This window comes from Doryrhamphus excisus, linkage group LG14 (assembly GCF_037039965.1).
Source record: "Doryrhamphus excisus strain RoL-2023G ecotype Guam linkage group LG14, RoL_Dexc_Guam_v1.1, whole genome shotgun sequence".
NCBI lineage: Eukaryota > Metazoa > Chordata > Actinopteri > Syngnathiformes > Syngnathidae > Doryrhamphus > Doryrhamphus excisus.
The window spans coordinates 17259541-17284127 of record NC_136370.1 but is presented as its reverse complement, the minus strand read 5'-3'; the positions used below and the strand labels follow the sequence as shown (position 1 = coordinate 17284127).

At 40.3% G+C, this 24587-nt stretch overlaps 1 protein-coding gene across 3 annotated transcripts in view; it reads left to right on the top strand.

Moving 5' to 3' along the window:
* Positions 1–4205: 4205 nt before the first annotated feature.
* Positions 4206–24587, top strand: part of btbd7 (BTB (POZ) domain containing 7) — a 31005-nt gene continuing 10623 nt past the window's right edge. For 2 of the 3 annotated variants that reach the window (XM_078796233.1, XM_078796232.1), the window contains exons 1-3: positions 4206–4567; positions 13043–13286; positions 18992–20134. In XM_078796233.1, the coding sequence (XP_078652359.1) occupies positions 13205–13286; positions 18992–20134 (1225 nt within the window). In that variant the 5' untranslated portion in view covers positions 4206–4567; positions 13043–13204. The remainder of the gene's footprint in view (positions 4568–13042; positions 13287–18991; positions 20135–24587) is intronic. The other variant, XM_058090732.2, reaches the window with a different exon arrangement.

Here is a 24587-nt window from a genome sequence, read left to right as displayed (position 1 = left end):
ATTTGGTTTTTGGATTTTTGTGAATGTCTACTACATTCATTCATATCCATATTCATTCCAAACCTTTTCAATGAAAGATGATTGTCTACACGTCAATCACATCTTGACTGTTTTATTTCAATTCCATTGCGGTGGTTTAAAAAGGCAACATGACAAAATACATTGTCATTGTTAAAATGCTTGTAGACCACCTGACCCAAAAGGGGGTCAGCAGTCAGCGTTGTGCAGGTGGTCTTTGGCGGTAGTCTGGAATATGGTGTAAGATCCATCCGGCTGGGGCCAAGAGCGTCACAGCAAACACACACATGGCGAAGACAGATTGCTATGGAAAAAAAGGCAATATTAATTCTTCATTTATAGGAAATTTAAGGAGCTGGTTTCCTTATGGGCGTGGCTGTAGGCGTGATATGCCCTCCCCCAAGCCCTGGTTTTGTAAACATGAACGTGAAATATCCGCCAGGTGCATAAACGTTGCATAGGCTGTTCGTCCACGGAGATGGAATCAACCACAGTGCTCACTGAAGTAGTTTTTGGAGTGACCAATCACAGCGGAGTGGCCGTGCCTGGAGTGGAATCAATTAAAACAGACCGTTTTAGCGGGAAGCTCAAATCCAAGGAAATACAACAGGAATAGGTGCAGATTCTGGAAGATGGAGAAAGTTTTCCGAGTGATCGATCATTCATTAATTTTTCTACCAAGTGTCGCGGGGGTGCTGGAGCCTATCCTAGCTGTCTTTGTGCGAGAGGCGGGGTACACCCTGGACTGGTGGCCAGCCAATCACAGGGCACATATAGACAAACAACCATTCACACTCACATTCATACCTATGGACAATTTGGAGTCGCTAATTAACCTAGCATGTTTTTTTTGGAAAGTGGGAGGAAACCGGAGTACCTGGAGAAAACCCACGCATGCACGGGGAGAACATGCAAACTCCACACAGAGATGGATGAGGGTGGAATTCAACTCATGTCTCCTAGCTGTGAGGCCTGTGCACTAACCACTCATCCGCCGTACAACCTGTTTCATCCCTTATTATTCATTCATTCATTTTCTTCCGCTTTTCCTCACGAGGGTCACGGGGGTGCTGGAGCCTATCCCAGCTGTCTTTTGGGCAAGAGGCAGAGTACACCCTGGACTGGTGGCCAGCCAATCACAGGGCACATATAGACAAACAACCATTCACACTCACATTCATACCTATGGACAATTTGGAGTCGCTAATTAACCTAGCATGTTTTTTTTGGAAAGTGGGAGGAAACCGGAGTACCCGGAGAAAACCCACACAAAACTCCACACAGAGATGGCCGAGAGTGGAATTGAACTCGGGTCTCCTAGCTGTGAGGTCTGCGCACTAACCACTCATCCACCGTGCCGCTGTGATCGATCATTATTATCATTAATTCATGGCGATAATAATAATTGAACAGTAATTTGAAAAACAAACATTTGAACAGTCCCTCTTATTGTAAATGTTGATCCAAAATTAAAGGAGCATGTCAAAATCGAGATAGCAGGAGGTTTTGGATTTTTGCCATTGGCTAGTGGGCCCGGAATGGAACCCTTGAGCAAAAAGCGGGAATGTACTGTATCGCTGACACGGGCTAGACTAGTGCAGGTCCCTGAGGACAAATTAGCGCATTTATTGCGGCGTAAACAAGTGGCCGTTATGTTTCACTTCCATCATAGGATCCCTTCGCCTCAAACTGACTTATGGATAATAAATGAATAAAACATACCCCCACTTACACTCTGTGAGATAGCAGGGGAGCGCATTTCGCTCGACTTCCTTCCACCAGGGACCATAAAGTGCACTGACTGACTTTAGTTTGTGTTGTGTTTGTTTGCCTCCGAGTTCAAGGTCCCCTGTTATGAAAATTAATTATGTTATAAAAATCTTTTTGACTGCAAAAAAACTGAGAAAAATCAAGCATGTTCCTCATTTGGTTGCTCTGCTGGTTCTCATGACGTCAAGGAAAACTATTTTTTCCTCATGGGCAGGCTTCACTACACATCTTAAAATTAAGCCTGAAGCTCTGACAACTATCTTTTATATTTTTTATTTTTTTTTTAGGTTCATCCATTTGTTTTCCATCAGCAAATAGGCTAACCTAGCATGATATTGCTATTAAAATGTGACCGGAATGTTGTTAGCACTATAGCTGACATATATATGGTAGCTATGGTCAGTGGCGTTTTTAGCCCCCCCTAAATAATTTTATATTTTTTATTGATTTAAAAATATTTTTTTGATTTTTTTACAAAAAATTATTTGATATTTTTTTATTGATTTTATTTTATTTTTTACTAAAAAAATGAACAAATTTTATATAATAGGGCAAAAGCAGTCTAATAAGCAAACAAATAAGCAGGCTAATACTAGCCTACTACTAGTAATAATCAGAAGAAGAATAATGATGATAGTAATAATAATGACTGGAATGTTGTTAGCACTATAGCTGACATATCTATGGTAGCTATGGTCAGTGGCGTTTTTAGGGGGGCATTTTATATTTTATATTTTTTATTGATTTTTTAAAAAAATTATTGATTTGTTTTTTTTTACAAAAAATTATTTGATATTTTTTATTGATTTTATTTTATTTTTACAAAAAAAATCTAACAAATTTTATATAATAGGGCAAAAGCAGTCTAATAAGCAAGCCGATAAGCAGGTACTGCTTATAAATACGTCAAATATGGAAGCTATTATGTTAGACAAGTACAGAGATAAAGTTTATATGTAAACAGCGACAGCTCATTAGCATTAAAGATACAGGCGACACTAAAAGCACGTATAGCACATAAGGCCACAACGTTATGAGACTTGCATAGAATCTACTCCAACAACAACAAAGATTCCTACCACGGTCCCGATCTTGTCTTTAGGTGGTTTACTCTGAATGATAGGCCTGTAATCTTGCTGGAACGCTTTCATCAGCGTGGAGCTGCTCAGTGAACGTGCTTTTAGGATGGAGAACATCCTTCTGCAAAGCTCAGGTCACTCTCCTCTACTGGGACAAAGTGTTGCTCTTGACATTCCTTCTCACTTCCCGTGAGACACTTGTATGTAATTCCCAAAAGTCTCTTCCTGGGAGGAGCCAGTTCCACAGCCATGTGTAAATAAATATTCTGGGTAATTTCTCATCAAGACAAGAAGAGGAGGCAGGATGTAACATGTTGAGAATAAATAAACAATAAGGTTGAAAAATCTTTATTTACAAAAAAATTAAGCAGCAAATATCTACATGGATGTAACAACTTATAATTATTGCAGTCAAGCTTTTGTTATGGTAATAATTCACATTTATTTTGGATTTTCTCTAACCGTGCATACAGTCTAAAATATATACTTATATTCACTTAAATCTTTTAATACGTTGTGATTGTTTTGGATTTGTTTGATGGCTCTCATTGGAGGAACCAATACAGAGAAAAATACCAATTGTTGAAGTATTTTGGATATTAAACGTTAATGCATTGGAAGGCTAAATAATGTGTGTTTTTGTCGCACCCTGCCGGATGTCAGACGAACTACAGTCTATAAAGTCTATACAGTCTACAGTCAATAAATGACTTGACAACGAAAATGTGTTTTGTAAGAATAAAATATATTGCTAATTTGTGTCCACAAATCCAAATCAAATCCACAAATATTCTAAAATTGAATATATCAAACTGTATTCTAAAACTGTATACATCAAACTGCATTCAATTATATTATTAGTATTAGTGTTGTGATTTTTTTTCCATTGACAAGATACATTTACTCTCACACTAACAATTAATCTGAATTATATATATATATATATATATATATTTGGTATTATTACAAAGTAAAATATGTGCACTTAAACCGTAAAACTACCATTGTTATCGAGTTATATGCGCTAGAGGGCGCGCGTTGCTTTATATTTGAGCAACCTGGCTGCGTGCTGACTGCCTACTGACTACGTTCATGCATGCGTCAAGGTGGACAAAATATAGGAAGTCGAGTGAGTTACAAGATAAAATAAAACGAAACCATGTTGAGTAACCGTCTATTCCCCGTTTTTTTAAAACATATTTTCTTCAATCTCTAATTTTATTTTTAAGCTGAATCATTAATAGACGCGTTTTCGCGTCTACCAGACAATAGCTACAGACGTGATTTTATTTTGAAACACAAACCAGGAAGCTGTACTTGATGTTATGGTCTTGCTTGAAAAAGGGCAACGATTGGGCCATAACAACCACCCAAGAAGGCGTTGAGCTACTCCGGAGAAAATGCCATGTTAAAAAAAAATGAGAAAACCAACCAGGATGACTTATTAGTCGCGGTTAATAACCAGCGCTTGACCAAAAAAAAGTCGTTGCAAGTGGAAGACCGGAGATGAAATGCAGACGCTGACGTCGAGTCGTGCGTAACGAGCAGAGTTGGAAAAAGAAGGTGTTGAGCTGCAATTTTTTTTTCTCCCCCCCCCCCTCAGCCAGGGACAACTTGTGTCGGAGTGCTGCTTTTAGTAAGAGGCGATAAAGATAAAGATATATATCACCCACGACGACGACCATCCACGCAGTAAAAAGGTAAACATGTATATACTATTTATCTTGTAACGGTTACACGGCGCCGTGCTTTGCGGTACATTTGAGTGAAGTACAAGGTACTAGCTTACCTTTAGCCTCCTCATCGACAAAATGCTACTAATTACACAGCCGCAGTAAATGGGATTCCCTTTCGTTTTGTACGTTTTCTTATTATATTTATACATTTTACCAAGCTGGTTATGAATGTTTTTTGCCACCAAAGCACTTTTTTTAAGCGAGAATTCCGCTGAGAAGCCATATATCCCCCTCTTTTACTCCTCCTCCTCACGGTAGCCAAGCTTTGACGTTAAGCTAACAAAGCCACAGCTAACCAACCATTCATTTTAGCTGACTTAAATGTATTTTTTTGTTTATTTTATTTTTTTGTGCTCAATTCCTTACTACGATATGCGTTGCTACTTTGCGGTTCAGTATACGCGTTGCTATGTTAACAGGATAACAATATAGCTTGTCGGAATATTATATTTCAACCTGCTGATAACAGTTTATTGCTTTATGATGGTATATTTCACAGCTGAAGAAACTTCACTATGTTTGTGGAATTATTTTTGTGTTAGTTTTGTTGCTGTTATGTGTATAAAATCTGTGCACACATAGTGATAATACCCAATATTCAGTATGCTGTCAAGCTGTTATTGAGTGAGGGTGCGCCCAAAATGACATGTCGGCGTCAAGGTTCTCTGTATGGCCAGGTGAGGCGTTTGTGTCAGCGGTTTTCGAGCCTCGTAATGATGTGTAATTATTGGAATTATATGTTCAGAAGTCCGTGACTAGTGTTTGCTTGCAAGTATTTACTTGCATTTAAAAGCAGTGCTTCTCTCAGGGGAACTGTCAGGCTTTCATTTCAATGCAGACCTACCAACATGTACACATTTGTAGTACTCAACATGCAATTTGACTTTTGAATATGATTGTATGCTCTCCATTTTGTTGCATTTTTAGTCTGTACATTCATTCATTCATTTTGTACCGCTTTTGTACCGCTTATCCTCATGAGGGTGCTGGAGCCTATCCCAGCTGTCTTCAGGTGAGAGGCAGGGTACACCCTGGACTGGTCGCCAGCCAATCACAGGGTACATATAGACAAACAACCATTCACACTCTCATTCATACCTATGGACAATTTAGAGTCGCTAATTAACCTAGCATGTTTCAGAATGTAATCCCACCCTCGGCCATCTCTGTGTGGAGTTTGCTCCAGGTTTTCTCCGGGTACTCCGGTTTCCTCCCACATTCCAAAAACATGCTAGGTTAATTAGCGACTCCAAATTGTCCATAGGTATGAATGTGAGTGTGAATGGTTGTCTATATGTGCCCTGTGATTGGCTGGCCACCAGTCCAGGGTGTACCCCGCCTTTCGCCCAAAGACAGCTGGGATAGGCTCCAGCAATGAATGTTTTCGGAATGTGGGAGGAAACCGGAGTACCTGGAGAAAAACCCACGCATGCACTGAGAGAACTTGCAAACTCCACACAGAGATGGCCGAGGGTGGGATTGAACTTGTGTCTCCTAGCTGTGAGGTCTGCGCGCCAACCACTCGACCGCCGTGCCGCCTCAGTCTGTACAGTACAGATAAATTTATAAATATTATCAGTTTCTCTATTATTTAACTATGAAATCAGAGTGAGATGAAGTGATGGTTTTACAGCTGCAACAATTAATCAATGCTTAATCGATTACAGAATTAATCGACAATCTTTCAGCATTTCAGCACATGTCTAATACAGGAAGACATGTGCTGCCATTCATTAGCGAGATGCTAATGTGCAGGATGTGTTTGTAAGGTCATGAGCGTAAAGAACCGCAAAGAAACTTCGCCTCTGATTTTTGGATCAGCATTTGCAATAAATGATGTTTTACGACACATGGATTATTAGCTCCAGCTACAATAACACTGTCCGTCTGTCTTTAGTCCCCATTGTTGACAGCGACGAAGGAAGCTAACGAGCTAAATAGTCGACCAGTGTCACGGTTGCTCAGTCGGGTGACTCACCGCAGAACGGCGGACCGAGCGTTTTTGGCAGAGAATTGCACGCCACATGCTCAACCCTGGCGCAGAACTTCCAAGTCAGGCATGGTACGAATGGGCTTGTGTTGAGTACGCCCCTTTTAGTGTGCTAGTGGCCTGGAGTTAAAAAAAAAAAAACGGAAATAAGCTGACACAATCCTCATGTGTAGCACGCCATAGTGTTGCCTGACCCTGTGTAATCCACAGGCAGCCATGACCACCATGACTCATCGTTCTGGGCACATCACATTTGTTTCTCTCTGCTTGTCTGTGTGTGTGTGTGTGTGTGTGTGTGTGTGTGTTTATTCTAGCCAGTTCTAATTCCTGCCGTTTCCTGTAGCTCTTATGACGACGGAGCCTGCCATCAGTCAGATGGCCCAATTTGCTGTCACACCGAACTGACCTGATTGGCAGAGATGCATAATCTGCTATGTCTCTGCTATGAATTAAACGTCACCATCGATGATTTCTAAAATCGCAAATACTTCAACTTGCTGATATAGTTAATCTTCAAACAGCTAAAATAATGCATAAGGCTAAAAAAAATAACCAATTACCTAAAAATGTCATCCAATACTTCTCTACAAGAGAGGAGAAATATGATGAAACACTTCTATGCTAGGACTACGTTAAAAAGCCATAGCATTTCAGTATGTGGAATCAAACTATGGAATGGATTGAGTAAGGACCTCAAACAATGCACAACGATGAGCCAATTCAAGGAACAATACAAGCAGTTGATGTTTGCTAAATACAAGGATGAAGAGTCTTGAACCAGTCATGATGTGCTATATATATATATATATATATCACTATATTGACACTTACTATGGTACCCATTATGTCATTGGATGGTCATATCACCTCGTACTTCGGTATGAGGTACATTATAAAAAAAAAACTTAAACTGTATTATGGAAAGTAATCTGATGCATGTTAAAATGAAATAAAACCATTAAAAAATTAAATAATAAAAATTAAAAACAAAAAAAGCGGTAGAAAATGAATGAAAATATTTTTTAATTAAATTAAAAAAATAAAATAAACTTAAATTCTATTAGGAAAGCAGGACGTGAGGTCAAGATACTATCTAATGTCCTAAATTATGGGGGGAAAAATACTTTAAAAATAATGTTTTAACAGTAATGCGTGTCTTTATAGCCTATTTATGACCACCAGACTTGATCTATAGTCTGAAATCCGCCTGCACTCCAACTGTTTGTTTTGAAGTTCTGGGTTTTTATGAAGCGGAGTAGGCTAACCTTAGCATGATGTTGTTAAAATGTGACTGTAGTGTTAGCACTGTAGCTCGCAGTTATGCCGGTGTTGCAATTGTGTCCTCCCCGCCGTGCCTTTAATAAAGCATTGTTGAATGTAATATATGACATCTGTGATTTATTAGCATTTCATTCACACATTGCATTCACCCGTGTTTAACAGTACATTCTGTTTTTATTGGCCAATTCAGCCATTTTGTTAACACAGAAATTATAGATAGTGCCTACAATACCATGGTACCTTTTGATACTAATATCACTAATATGGGACAGTCATAGAATTTTACAGATCTTGTAATCCATCATTGTTGTTATTTCTTAGAGGAGGATTTCTTTTTGAGTGTTATTTTTTTGCTTTGTATCTGTGTCTAGACATCAATACCATAGAGGTCACGGTGACAGAGTGGTGGTTTCTGCTTACTGCTTCCTGCGCCGCTTATTATGATTCTTTTAGGGCGCCCGTGATTGTATCAAGTGTCAAACGGTCTATAAGCTCTTGAAAAATAAGCTTGGTTGCTATCTATTTATAACACTGTTGCAGGGGCTTCATGGCGGCTACCATGTCCTAAAAGAATAGAAAAACAAATGCTTGGCGAATTGGAACGAACGAGGCCATCCAATTTGGATTTTAACCAAAGCGACTGCAGCTTAGTGAGCATTTCAATGATTAACTTTTACAGGTGTGTAGCGGTGATGACGAGGACAACGACCATCAAACTGTAAACACACTTTTAGGTCTTTAGAGGACTTTAAGAGGATTCACGGTAAATGTCCTGTAAATGTTTGACATTTAACTCTCTTAAGCTACATTTTATTTTGTGGCTCTCCCACTGATTGGGACTAATCCATAAATCCATTTGTTCCTTTGGCAGCAACTCATTTGCCTCTGCAAGAATAAATCACCTCGGTATTACTTTTTGAAAACAGACAATTTCACTCGGGAGTCTCGGGCACAACAGAATGAGTGGTTGGCATATTGTTTGTATCTATATAGACTGGATTTGATCTGATGTTTCAAGATGGCGCCGCCCAAGTGCAAGCTAGTTACAGCAATGGAGGATGTAAACTCCACTCGGCATAACGTACACACTAGTTAAATTTGTTGTGGACTAATGATAGCAGTTTGGCTAAGGATTGCCGCTAATGTTAGCAATTATTGAATGTATCGCCTATGACGGAGGTCCGAGACACCGCAGGTTTTTCTCTCCAATCAGTTTCCCCAGCAGGTGACTTCATTGATGAGCTCCTTCCCTCAAATTGAAGGAGGTGCTGATCATTAAAATGACCTGCTTTAGTGACCGTCGGGGGAAAAAAAAACATGCAATGTCTTGGCCCTCCACGGCATGAGTTTGACACCACACAATGAAAAGCTTAGACTCGCTTGGGGAGAAGTCAATTGCTGCTTGGCATGTACAGGGTCAGGCAAAATTATCTGGCGCATTTATAGGTTAAATAAAAGGCAAATAATAATTTTTTCAGTTGCTGCCATGAATTGAACTGTTGGGAATGGCGCTTTCATTGTGGAAACCGTTTATCAAAACAAACGAATCTGTAACTGCACCACAACCGTAACCGTTTGCGCTTCAATCTCGGTAGACATGATCCCGTACCAGCTCCAAAAACCATCTCGTTATGGGTTACCAACTTCAGAGCTACCGGATCTGCATCGAAACCAAAATCAACCGGTCGACCTCGCACTGCCAGAACTGATTTAATTTTTAAAACATAATGGCATTACATGTACTTTTCTGTTACTTTACTTTATTTGCCTTTTATTTAACCTACAAATGTATCAGATCATTTTGCCTGACCCTGTATAAATATCTAAGACATCAAAAATATAACACAGCTCATCTTTTTGACAGTGAAAAAACAGTAATTTTAGTGAATACTTATAGGTTATCACATGGTTTATCTGGTATCAGGCCAGGTATCATGCCCCCAAAGTCGAGGGCTGATACTGGCACGCGGGGGCATGATACTGGGCCTGATACCAGACAAACCATGTGATGATCTTATTATCACATACTATTTAATCATGAGCTTATTATCACGTACTATCCCCATTTTTTTTTTCTGATTGATAAAATAAACAGATTACGTATTTGTCTACCTCAGGCGGGGGAATACTTTCTACCAGTCTTCGTTCGTTCTTGCAGTTGATGAGCCATTCAGAAAAAAGCTTGAGATCGCCCTAGGTTTTCCGACTTGTATTTGCATTTTTAGTTTTTTCGATCATTTCAAGAGTGTCCTCATTAATGGTGATAAAACGTTCCATTTCTAATATTCTGTTTGCTATTTTCCCTGTTTGTCTTTCACCGGGAGCGTCAACCGCTGACATGTTGACAAGAGCACAGACGGCAGCAAAACAAACGCTGTGTGTTCACGCTCGTGCGCTGTTCTATGATTGGTTGTTTCACAGGCACGATACCAGAGCAGTGGGCTGATACGGGGACTGATACTGGACATGGTTAAACTCTATATTTTATCAGTATCACTGCCCTCGGTTTTGACTCAGTATCATTTCGGCCTTTTCCTGTATCATTCATAGATGGGTTTCTAGGGTACAGGGCCAATTAATACTGTAGTATGTGATAAGGTACGATACCTATCCAGTCTGATACCCACCTCCAGACATTTTCTGTTGCGTGGTCTGAAAATCCACATAAATTATTGCTAAAGTGACTTGACTGTCATTTTAATACATCACCTCTGTGTGTACTAGGTATTTGTGTTTGTAAGTGGTCTGTTGCATAACGGTCTTTAAAAAAAAAAAATCACTGCTAATGGCTCATTGTTATTGAAAAAGACCCAGATGACTGCAGAGAGGCGAGCACCTAGAAAGGTTGCATATGTCCATGTGTGTAGAAAGAGATGTGTGTGGGGGGGGCAGGGAGTGTCTGCTGTCACCTCTCATTAGGAACTTGGAGTCCGGCTCTGCCCTCCCCCCACCGCCACCCCCCTTCTCGCGTCTACCTCTCAGTCATAGCTCAGCGCAGCAACAAGACTGTTCCAGGCTTTAATGCAAAAAAAAAAAAATGTGTCTTAATTCTTAGTTTAATAGAAAGTGTCAGGGGGATGCTTTTTGTTTAATGGCGTGAGCCAAGTCCCTCTGAAGAGCAGCGGCCGCGCTCGACTGTGCTCTTAACATCTCTTGTGCACCGCAGCGGAAATTCAATTTGGTTCACTCGTTTCTGTGACTTAAAGCTTGGCAGCGTTGAATATTTTTCATTTTTTTTGCTTGCTTTGTTTTATCCACCTTTTTTGAGCACCACCACCCTCGTTGGTAAACAAAACTGCATATAAATATATAATAATCTCACGGGCTTCCTCTCCCCTCCCCTCCGTATTCAAATCCAGTTTCTAATTTTATCCAAATGAATTCCCTGTGAAGATATTTAAAGCAGACTAATGAAATAAAGATCAACCAATGTTTTTGTTGAAGACTTCCAGTGGTGAATATGGACTACAGGCGACCATACAATCAGGGTTTCCCATAGGATTTTTTTTTTTTTTTGAAGCTGCGGTGGTGGGCTGCATGGGAAGCTAGACTGCCACCGTTGGTCGTACCGCTGCTGTGGTGGCTGTTCAGCAACAATACCGGCTTTTGCTAAAGCTCGAAAAACAGTTAATGCAGATACTTTAGTTCAAGCACCCGCAATCCATTCACATATGGTGGCGTTCGTCGTCTTTCATCCATCGCTCTCACGCTTGACATGTACTGTACGTATTACGTATTGTTCTCTGATTGCTGTGCCAGACAATAATGGTCCGTCCGCCAATGAAGCGATGCGCTTACCAAAGTAGCACAACATTTTTTTTCCCCCCGATTTTGGGACACAGTACACACATCAGGCGCACCGGATTATAATGTGAATCGTTGATTTATGAGAAAATTAAAGGCGTTTGGTACTTTATTTGTGCCAAATGAAAAATTCTGGCAATTTTTATGTAATTGTAAAACATATGTTTTATACATACAGTCCTGGCAAATTGCTGTCACTTTTGTTAATTGGCTAAAATGTCACAGTACTGTTTCACGTATGCCAATACGATTTAACATTGATGAGGATAAAAGTGATTGTGATCTCAGAGAAGAACTCAATTTGAAACACTTCTATGCTAGGACTACGTTAAAAAGCCATAGCATTTCAGTATGTGGAATCAAACTATGGAATGGATTGAGTAAGGACCTCAAACAATGCACAACAATGAGCCAATTCAAGAAACAATACAAGCAGTTGATGTTTGCTAAATACAAGGATGAAGAGTCTTCAACCAGTCATGATGATATTGACACTTACTATGGTACCCATTTTGTCATCGTATGGTCATATCACCTCGTACTTCGGTACGTGCTAAAAAAATAAAATAAATTTAAATTAAAATAAATACATGTAAACTATATTAGGAAAGCAGGAAGTGAACAAATGTAACAGTTACTGATTGTAAAAGTACCAGATGGAGGGGTAGGATTTAATAAGCTTTGCTTCTTCCTACTCCTTTCGGACATGTGGAACTGTGAACTGATTATGTGATGCATTCAATTGTAATCTGATGCATGTTCAAATGGAATAATACCATTACCATTGTCATCCAACCCTAATGTACTGAAAGAAGTACTAATTGTGTCTCTTCCAGCTATGTTTGTCCTACTTGTACATAGTTAAATGTCTGCTGTTGTTAAATGGTTGTCTTTAGTTTATTCAATTTGTCGCACCAAACAAACGAAAAGGACACATATGCAGAAATAGAAACTGTGGGGCCGGGGGGGGGTTGTTTGTTTTAACCACATTATTTGTGTTGTGTTTTCACACCTGACTCAGAAACCCCCGCCGAGTGCCTGCTTTTCATTTTGCTGTTGACCCCCGTAGCTAGAGGATTCAACACTTACAATGAGGCCTGTCACGCTTTTTGAAAAAAGCCTTTTTTTTTGTTATTTTTAGCATTAGAAGAAATCAATGGAGCTGAAGGAGCGTTCTAGATTATATTACACATCCCTTTGTTCAAGCTCCCAGCCATTGATGACTGTAGCCCTTTTTCTTATCTGTTTAAACTGTCAGTTCGTTATGGCGTTATCCCCCCGTGAATGGTTACGCTGCAACTTCTTAAACTCAATCATCGTCATGAGTTCAAGCGTCTCTCCCTCTCTCATCGTCCTTCTCCCAGACGTCGTTGCCGGCATGGCAGGCAGGACCCGGGGCTGTGGGAACACTTCAGATGATCCGCGGCAGACACACGCAACTGATGAGTGAGGGGAGCGCAGTCGCCTGAGCAGAATGACTCAGCAAGAGGGGAGACCCCCACGTAGCAAGTGAAAGAGACGTGAGGATGGGTGCCAATGGATCCAGCTATCCACACACGTGCTCCCCACGCATAGGAGCCAATGCACAGACGCAGCAGACCTTTATTGGTTCGTATGAAATCACTCTTCTTATTTGCATATTGTGTAGTCATGTGTCGTATACAGCTTTAAATGTTCAACTCATTATGTTACCATGTTGTTTGTTTTAACCTTGTAGTTATTGTACATGTTATATAACATACTATATATCCATATTTTTAGATTTTTTTTTTGGGGGGGGGGTCTATAATATTAGGGCCTGATGTGGGTCAATGATTGGAAGCAACATCGATTTTCATGCATTTGTTTTTCTACCGTGTTAGGTGTCAAAGAAAAAAAAATCACACTCAAAGTTCTTGCAAAAAAACAGCCGTCAAAATATTACATATTAATATTTTTTCCCACTCAAACTCTCGGGAGTCCAAAACCCCCGTTTATGGCGGCGTAGCATGATGATTCAGCTACACAGACGCTCCGTTTGAACTTGTGTCAAATGTGCAGACTTCACACTCTTTACCAGTCTTTAAATGGCGGTAAATCTGTCAAATAATATTCCGCGTGATTTTGTCATTATGTCATCATGTTATTTTATTTTTTTCATCAAATCAAGGCACTCCCTTCCTCTATGGTGTTTTTTTTTTTTAATAATTAAACGATCACTATTACATGGTTGAATACAGCCTATTAGGTACAAAAAAATATAGGTAAAAATATTGGTAAAAAATATGCACACATTATTTAAGTAAATTGGACTTATTCTTGGCATAAGTTGAGCATTTTCAAGCATTAAAAAGACTAAATGAACTAACTAAATGTAATAAAACGTAAATACAAGGCAGAAGAATCATTCTGATTGTGAATGGAGTACTGGATTCTACATTGGCCACTAGGTGTCAGTAATTGTTCGGTGAGACAGGCACTAGACCAGGGGTCTCAAACTCGATTTACTTGGGGGCCACTGGAGCTCGGGTCTGGGTGAGACTGGGCCGCATCAGGTTTTCCAAAAAAAATGCATTTATTAAAAACTAAATTTTTTTAAAAACTTGGCTTTGGTTCCAATTTTCTACAAGAAAAGCTCTGATAAAACATTCCACTGTTCTCAAATATCTTAATTTTTATGTTTTTACACAAAATAAGATGAAAAATAAACAAATCAAGAATAAAGAAAATCAATCAATCAGTAATAAATAAACAAATATAATAATAATAATAATAATAATAATAAAACGGCAAATAAAAAAAACTTAAGAAACCACATATAGTTGGTGGGTATTTTTTTCAGATTAAAATGAACAAAGCATTATTAGAGCCCTGTAGACATGACAAAACACCACTATAGTCACATTTATACTTTTTTTATTTACAACATATTGCGCAACTGAAGGGTCTTGAGACACATGCTAACTCGTAAACTAGAGAGCTAGCGACCTAACGGTAGCCTTCAAGTTATTTCCTTTAAACTTAAATAGCCAAAAACTTACCACTTCCACACGGATAGGGAGGATAACTATTAACAGTTATTTAACCTTTAACATGAACTTTAATCAAACGTAATATTTTTTTCTGGGTACATGATACCAAACAGCATCCATATCAAACTTGTAAATCATGGGCCATTATTTTACTTGAAAAATAATAATATACAGTTAAAATCCCATAGTTTTTGAATGGATTTGTTGTTTGTCCCACTTTATTCGGCAGTCCTTGAACGCACCATTTTGTGTGCAGTGACTTTCTCCCACACTGCACAGACTAATATACTGTAACTTCTAAATTGATGTTGTTACTGTCTTAGTTTTATACATAACAAATGGGACAGTAGGTCGCTATAATGTTATGTGTTTGTATGCTGTACAATGCTGACTTTGCCCTATTATACTGAGCAGCCAGGACAGAGGTGCGTGCACCCGTTTTGCCACGATGCAACGGCTGCGGCGCAACCACTTCCATTTCTGCTTCTGCGGTTACAATTGTGCTTTTCCTCTTTGCAAAATAACCTTGTGGAGTTTTTAAGATTCTCTCTGAGGTCAGAGTCCCCGAAGACCCGCGACATCCGGTGTCGCATACAATAATGCTTTGACTTTAAATGTTGGCATAACTTAGGGCGTTCCACTGTATTTTTAACATGCTTTAACAGGTGATACGTTGCATTTAATCACTGTTTACCTCACTTTTGCAACGCCTCAAAGTCTCTTTTAAATAATTCAGCATTGCTACTACCGCACCTTCTGCCTCGAACCACATGCTCTATGTAACCTGAGCGTCCTTTCAGACAAAGGCCATTGTTACATTGTATTTTCCACCTTATTAAAGGTTCCCTAAGGTGTTGAAACATCCAAGCAAGAAGTCAATTTTAGGCCTTTAGTACCTATAAGTAGTATAGAATTTTTATTACCTTCTTCATTTTGGAAATTCAACCCCAGGATAAAGACAAAGTTACCGTAATTGCCACTAAAACTGCAGCTGAACCCCTACAGCGGTGGGGCGACTTATTGACCATGTTCTAATTTCCTGACATCTCCTATACTTAAGAATTATTACTAATTATAGTCGGTGAGAAACATTGGACAATGGCCATTTGGGTATAATGCATTATGGGGAGTTATAATGTTGCTGTTTTTATTTGTATAGCTTGTATTTTTTTTAGCTACTCTACTTTTTCAGTGTTAATTTGCTGTCACTGATGATTTTAGTCTTCTATCTAAGACAGTGCTTCTCAGTTATTTTCTGTCATGCCCTCCCAGGGAATAATTTTTTTATATTTAATGAATTTATCTGTACTGTACAGACTTAAACTGAAACTGAAAGCAGGAAAATGCAACAAAATGGAGAGCATACAAACGTATTTGAGAGTCGTATTACACGTTGAGCACTGTAAATTTGTTTCAAACTCGGACCTAAAACACACCCCCAGGGAGGCCCCGCCCCACTGTTTGAGAAGCACTGATCTAAGATGAGACAGTGAGTCAGACTGATTTACTGTCAGACTACTGCAGGGGTCTCAAACACGCGGGCCAAATGTGGCTCGCAGGACACTAGTTTGAGGCCCCAGCCTTGATATGAAAGTTAGTGCGGCCCGCGCAAGTTTGATATGGATGCTGTATGGTATCATGTACCCAGAAAAAATATTACGTTTGATTAATGTTCATGTTAAAGGTTAAATAACTGTTAATAGTTATCCTCCCTATCCGTGTGGAAGTGGTAAGTTTTTGGCTATTTAAGTTTAAAGGAAATAACTTGGATCAAATTTATTTTGAGAACAGTGGAATGTTTTATCAGAGCTTTTATTGTAGAAAATCGGAACCAAGGCACTGAAAAAGTTTTTAAAAAATGCGTTTTTTTTTGAAAACCTGATGCGGCCCAGCCTTGCCCAGGCCCTAGCTCCAGTGGTCCCCGGGTAAATTGAGTTTGAGACCCCTGGGCTACTGTATACATTCAACGATAGCTAGTCAACTCTGCCAAAAATTTGTCATCATTAGCTGACAACAAACATAACTAATGCATTGGGTGTGGTTTGTCGGCGCAGGAATATAATGCCTGTAGCAGCACTGTAACAACGCAGTGCTCAAATCCCCTTTTCATTGCTTAGCCAAGCCCCCCCTCCCCCTCCCTGCTGAGGTTCAGCTAAGGAAACCCTGTTTACTACTCCATAGGGTTGCTCACCGGAGCGCTGGAGATACGGATGATTCACGGCATCCCAATTATTACTATTTGGGTCACACTGATGGATGTTAAGGGGAGACGATCTCCTTGGCAGAGCTTCGTCAGACATATGACTCCCCTCTCATGCCAGAGATAACCGCTATTAGTATAAGTGATGCAGCTTTAGTGCTCAAATGGACTGATCATTTGTGCAAATCGAATAAATGCTCTCAGTAATGTGTTTGTTTGTTTTTTTTTTTTTTGCTATGAGTCAAGTTGAGGTTTGTTCCGCAACACAGCGTGGTCCAATGCAGAGTGGTGTGGTTTAAGGTAAAAGTGTGGTGACATTACAGAGGTGCCAGAGACAAACTGCCTCTTGCACATCAAAGCCGTAACGGACGATCTGGCATTTATCTGGCTTTGCCTTTCCCACCAAACACAACAAAGTGAAACACTGCAAACTGTGTGTTCCTTCAGACAGCGACACAGTAACCAGCTATCAAGTAATTACATGCTTGCCAATGGCAGCTGTTATGTCTGGTATGATGTATACAGAACTTGTTGGGCAGCAACAATTGCTTTCAAATAGAGCTGTCAAAAATAAAATGTTATTAATTACATTGCAATTTTTTAGTCTGGCGCTCTTTTGTAACTTCATTCTGACCCGATTACACCATCAACAATTCCCACACCTTATACTGTATGTATCTCCAACTTGCACACGTCTCTAGTACATTCATCCTGGGAACAACACTTCCTCATTGTGATGCATTCAGGGACAGTCCGAACAAAAACAGCATTATAATGCATGTGTGTGTGTGTAAAGAAATAGGAAGACAAAGAAAAACATGAAGTGGATATTCTCATCACTCCGCATGTACAGTTTGCTACATTTAAGTATGCTGGAAAATACACTGTAATTGTAAAGTAAATGACCTGATGTCTTTAAAAGCAACTCCTCATTGCTCGTAATAACGCGGTTTAAAGTGTGACTCAAATGTTCTGCTGCTATTGGACAGACTAGTGTTAGACAAATAGATTTTTAGACTTTGGTATTTTTTAGCATGATTGACATATTCAGTTCATTTGGAGCTGTTAATATATACATCCTTTCCTGTCATTTGTCTTTTTGTTCATTAAATACTGGAAAAATGGGTAATAATTCATTCATTCATTCATTCTCTACCGCTTTTTCCTCACGAGGGTCGCGGGGGATGCTGGAGCCTATCCCAGCTGTCTATGGGCGAGAGGCGGGGTACACCCTGGACTGGTGGCCAGCCAATCACAGGGCACATATAGACAAACAACCATTCACACTCACATTCATACCTATGGACAATTTGGAGTCGCCAATTAACCTAGCATGTTTTTGGAATGTGGGAGGAAACCGTAGAACCCAGAGAAAACCCACGCATGCATGGGGAGAACATGCAAACTCCACACAGGGGAATTGAACCCTGGTCTCCTAGCTGTGAGGTCTGCGCGCTAACCACTAGACCGCCGTGCCGCCTGGGTAATAATTGTGCTATTAATTATCAACAGATATTGAATAAATTTTTACTTGAAAAAAAAAATTATATATATATATAGTGTACCTGTGTGAGACAATACACCACCAACGTATAATGCAGAATATTTGACTGTTTCTGGGACAACTTTGTCCCCCCCCACACCCCAATTCCCTGTCAGTGCTGTTTACACAGAAAGCAACCAATACTAGAGACTCGTGTTAGACAAATAGATATTTAGACTTCTGTATCTTTTAGCATGATTGACATAATATATAATAATTGTGCTATTAATTATCAACAGATATTCAATACATTTTTATTTAAAAAAATGTATGATGCAGAATATTTGACTGTTTCTGGGACGACCCCCCCCCCCCCCCCCCCTCCGCTCATGGTGTCAAAAGAACCACACCCAGCAACCAATAGATGGATAAAAACAGACAATACACCACCAACGTATGGTGCAGAATATTTGACTGTTTCTGGGACAACTTTGCCCCCCCCCCACTTCCCTGTCAGTGCTGTTTACACAGAAAGCAACCAATACTGTGTGTATAATATGTGGAGTCTGAGCTATGTTTAGATAAAATCCATTTGCATTTGCTTGTGTGTTCCTTCCAGGGACCTCGTCCTATTCTCAGCAGGGATACGCCTGGGAGTCTAAGCTGTACAGCCTGGAGCATAGCCATGAGCGGCCCGCCGACAGGAAGAAGAAGAGCCTCGGCCTGGCAACCCTCAAAAGGCGCTTCATCAAACGAAGGAAGTCCAGCCGCTCGGCAGATCATGCCCGTCAGATGCGCGAGTTGCTCTCCGGCTGGGACGTCCGAGACACAAACGCCCTGGTGGAGGAATACGAGGGCACGGCGGCCCTCAAGGAACTGAGCTTCCAAGCCAGCCTGGCACGTGCCGAGGCGCCCAGCTTACCCCGGGACCTGGCCGCCCTTTATCAGCATAAGTACTGCACCGATGTGGACCTCATCTTCCACGGTACTTGCTTCCCGGCGCACCGCGCCATCTTGGCTGTTCGATGCCCGTTCTTCAAAACTCTGCTGTCTTCATCCCCCGGCTACGGAGCCGAGGTCCACATGGACATTGACACAGCAGGCATCGACGTGCCCATGTTCTCCGCGCTGCTGCACTACTTGTACACGGGGGAGTTTGGAGTGAGCAGCGCAGAGGATTCCCGGCTGCAGAATGTGGACGTGCTGGTGCAACTCAGCGAGGAGTTTGGAACGCCCAACTCCCTGGAAGCAGATATGAAGGGCTTGTTTGATTACGAATGCTACTACGACGCCCTTTTGAGTTTCTCCTCAGACTTTGAGATGGTCGAGAGTTTCAGTGAGAGAGTGCCTGTGGCCGGAGCTCCCACTGTTGTTTCGGGAGGCGGCGCAGCTCCAGGAACCCCAGATGAGGATCTACGAGCTCACAAGGCTATCTTGTCTGCACGCTCCCCTTTCTTCAGGAACCTTTTACAAAGGCGCATTCGAACTGGCGAGGAAATGACGGAGCGTACGCTGCAGACACCGACCCGCATTGTGCTGGATGAGTCCATCATACCGCGCAAGTACGTGCAAGTGATTCTTCACTGCATGTACACAGATGTCGTCGAGCTGGGCCTGGTCCTGCGAGGCAGCCCTTCGGCGGGTAGCCTTGGGGAGGTGCAAGCCCTGGTGTCCGGGGGCCGGGGTGCCAGCACACGCACAGAAGAGGCCATGGAGCTCTACCATATTGCTTTATTCCTGGAGTTCAGCATGCTGGCACAAGGTAAGGGATTATAACTCACATTAACAGCACAGTTGCGTACAAATCAATAATGCATTATGTCATTAGCTGCTTTCATGAATTTTAATCATTTGTTTATATGGCTTGCATTGCTACATTGCCCTCTTAAGGTCTGCTTGGTTTTGACCTCTCTGGCCTGCTTTTGTCGTTATTCCAAACACACATTCATCGAGGGCGTTTTTCCACTCTTAAGTAAACGTTCCACCTTTAAAGGCAGATGAATCATATGTCAAAATATTCCAAATATGACTTCTGCCGCCCAGACTGTACAGCTTTCTGTGAGGTCAAGGGTGTTGAAGCTATACTGTTTGGAATGGAGTAATAATACGGGTTGCAAATATATATGCAGTGTTTGGGACGATCGGCAAGGGTCAGAAAAATACGAGGATTTGTGTTTACAGTATTTAATGGTAATGGTTTAATTTCATTTGAACATGCATCAGATTACAATTGAATGCATCACATAATCAGTTCACAGTTCCACATGTCCAAAAAGAGTAGGAAGAAGCAAAGCTTATTAAATCCTACCCTTCCATCTGGTACTTTTACAATCAGTAACTGTTACATTTGTTCACTTCCTGCTTTCCATAGTACAGTTTAAGTTTTAAATTTTTTTTTTTTTATTGTTTTTTTTATTTTTGTCACGTACCGAAGTACAAGATGATATGACCATAAGGCAAATGGTGGTCACACTAGATAAGAACTGTTTTTTTCTGTCAACCCCCCAATTTTATATGGCGGAGATTATTTAGCATCCTGGAGATGGGAAGTATATATATTTTTATAATATTTTGTTTGTGTTCTAGTGATCTACTATTATTATGTATGCAAATCAATACCTAATACAGTATTGGCCTCCAACTCCTTGGCATCATCCTCCATTCATTTGCAGAAAATTGCTATCACAATGGTAGTACAGCGATTCACATTGTCTACATGACTCAGGGCCGTTTCATCTTGAGAATGGCAGTCAAATGCATCTTTTTAAGTGGAATCTGGAAGGACTATGTAGCGCATCTTACATAATGGACTCCACGAGCAAAATTATGCCTGTGAAAAAGTATTTTAGGAAGCCTCGTTGGTTCATATGCTCAGACTGACGGGTTGTGAATCCGTCAACACTCTTAAAGGGCTGCGTGTTGGTCTGATGTAAACAATCACGCACGGTCAGCTGATCAGACACCATCTCACACCCGGGAGCTGTTGCTGTCATTCTTGACAGCTTAGCTGGTGAGCAGGCAAATGGTGCCATCCCCCCCCCCAATCCACTCCCTCAATTCAACAACCCCCTGTGAGAGGGTATTTTTATCCCCCCTCTCCGCCTTCACCCGCCGAGTTGTGCAGCACTAATCAGTTCCCATGAAACCTCGGTGAGGAATGTGGCAAGATAGTTGAGGTTCACCCGATGTCATCCTGTCCAAATTCCCACCCTTGCCTGCACTGCAGCTTCCTGTTATTCCCATTTTTCAAATCACATTCTCACTGTAGGCCTGCATACTGTGCGGGGTGTCAATTTAAATTTTGATACCGTCTGTGGCTTTACTGCTAAATGAATCGTGGCAGCTGAACTTTCCCTCAAACTGCCGCTACCGCCGTTGTCTTTAGATTCCGTGTGAGTATTGTAACATTGCAGAGCAGCAGCCCAGAATCGACTGTTTTCATGCTTAGCGTTGATGGGAACACATTTTTCTCCTAGTCGCGCCTGGTTTGAAAGGCAATGTATGTCATTGTCAGCGCACCTTTTTCTTTTGCCATTTCTTCCTCGTCACGACTTCTCCTGAATTGCTGCACGCTGAATCTTGAAGATTTAGAATGCACTAGGCTAGGTCATTCGAAACATGCCGGACTTAGGCGTAGTAATGCTGCACTCGCACATACCTCAATCTATTTGCTTGTGCCCTGACTTGTAATAAGGTACATGTAAGAGCCATTTATACTTATATACTATATATACTTTATATATACGTATATATATATATATATATATATATATTATAAAGCAGGGGTCTCAAACTCAATTTACTTGGGGGCCACTGGAGCTCGGGTCTGGGCAAGACTGGGCCGCATCAGGTTTTCCAAAAAAAAACAACACATTTATTAAAAACAGAAAAATTAATAAACTTTGCTTTGGTTTCAATTTTCTACATGAAAAGCTCTTATAAAAAATTCCACTGTTCTCAAATATCTTACTTTTTATTTTTCTACACAAAATAAGATGAAAAATAAATAAACAAATCAAGAATAAAGAAAATCAATCAATCAGTAATAAATAAATAAATATAATAACAATAAAATGGCAAATAATAAAAACTTAAGAATCCACATATAGTTGGTGGGTAGACAAATTATTTTTTTCAGATTGAAATGAACAAAGCATTATTAGAGCCCTGTAGACATGACAAAACACGACTATAGTCACATTTATACTCTTTTTATGTACAACATATTGCGCAACTGCAGGGTCTTGAGACACATGCTAACTCGCAAACTAGAGAGCTAGCGACCTAAACGGTAGCCTTCAAGTTATTTCCTTTAAACTTAAATAGCCAAAGACTTACCACTTCCACACGGATAGGGAGGATAACTATTAACAGTTATTTAACCTTTAACATGAACATTAATCAAACGTAATAATTTTTTCTGGGTACATGATACCATACAGCATCCATATCAAACTTGCGCGGGCCGCACTAACATTAAACTTTCATATCAAGGCGGGGGCCTCAAACTAGTGTCCTGCGGGCCACATTTAATTAGTTAAAAATAACAAAATTGGATAGGCTCCAGCATACCCTGCGAGCCTAGTGAGGATAAGCAACATGGATGGGTGGATGGGATTGGCAACATCTAAATCCTGCTTTGTTTACAAAGCACATCTCTACTCAAACATTGTGCTCTTTGCCTTTATGCTATTTTGTGTGTGTGCTTATTTAGTTTTCATTAGATACAGGCACCGTGTCTGAATTGAACAGTTACATTATGAAGATAAGCACATTTGTTTTGCTGAGCTACTCAGCTGATAAGATGGCGAGCTATTGATAGTTCGGGATGTACCTGTTAACCTGGAAACACTATTATGTTTATGTTAAACAACATAATTATTATAAGCATGACAAGAGATCAGGTTTAAGTGGCACTTCAAAAAAAAATAGTTTCAGTGAGAGTGGGTGACATTCCCAACCAAATCTGTGTACTTGGAGCAGTAAAACAAACAAGCAGTATTGGTGACTGAGAAGTGCTTTCCCATAATGCCGTTTTCCCCTTATTACTGTAGCGTTTCTTTGAAGTCACTAATTATGCCATTTGTGTTTTCCTCAGCAACCAAAATAACCATCATCTCATGAAGATGCATGCGACACAAACATCTTCCCCCAAGCTGTTTTATCTGTGTTTTATTCTAATATCTAGTCTATCTATCTTCTAATCCAGTGATTTTCAACCACTGTGCCGCGGCACACTAGTGTACCTTGAGAAACCGTCAGGTGTGCCGTGAGGAATTATCCAATATCACTTTTTATAATTAACATTTATTAATCATCATTTGCAAATATTATGTCAATAGCCATTATGTCAATAGTATACATGGACCCAAATATTCCAATTGCATTTGGTTTATTTGCTCAAACAGGGATGGAATATTCCTTTAACCAATCCGATTGAGGTATCTTGTACCCGCTCAAACGGAAAGTTCTTCTTCGTGGTGTTTTTCTTCTTCTGTTGTTTATTGGCGGTTGGCAAGCAGCTTTCGTATGCATTAGCGCCATCTGTGGAACAGAATCTAAACCCTTCTATACTTTATTCACAAGTCCAGTTTTATTAAAAAAGAAAATATATATCTATATAAAACATGTCCTGAGTTTAATTATAAAATATTAGCAAGATTGAATTTGATCTTTTCCTGTTTAAATTGATCCCGGGTGCGTTCTTTCAGCGCATGCTCAGATATGACGTAACACGCAGATCCAGACGTTCTTCACTTTTAAAAATGGAGGCCAGCAATCGGCACTGGACTAAGCAAAGTTGGTTTTTGATTCAAACTAAATTTCAAGACTGGACAGACGAAAAACTGGCAATACAGAGTTATTCCAACAAGTGAAAGAATAACTTGCGGAAGTCGGTATCACGTGATGTTGATGTTTACGTTTTACTGGGCATGCCCTATTGACTATTCTGGTTGATTTTCACGAACGCATGTAGACAAGAGATTGGAATATTCCTTTCTATGGATACCATTGTTTCCCGAAAGGTGATTCGGAAAGAGAAAAAGTGGTGATGTAAAAACGTGGCTACTGTGGAGTGTCTGTGGTGTAAAGACTAGCATAGCAATGTAATATTGGTCCGTGTGGCAACACCTACCTTGTTCCTCCCATAGACTTATTGATGCACGTGTGAGGTCGTGGTGACATTTTGGAACATTTTTGGTTAGTGGTGTGCC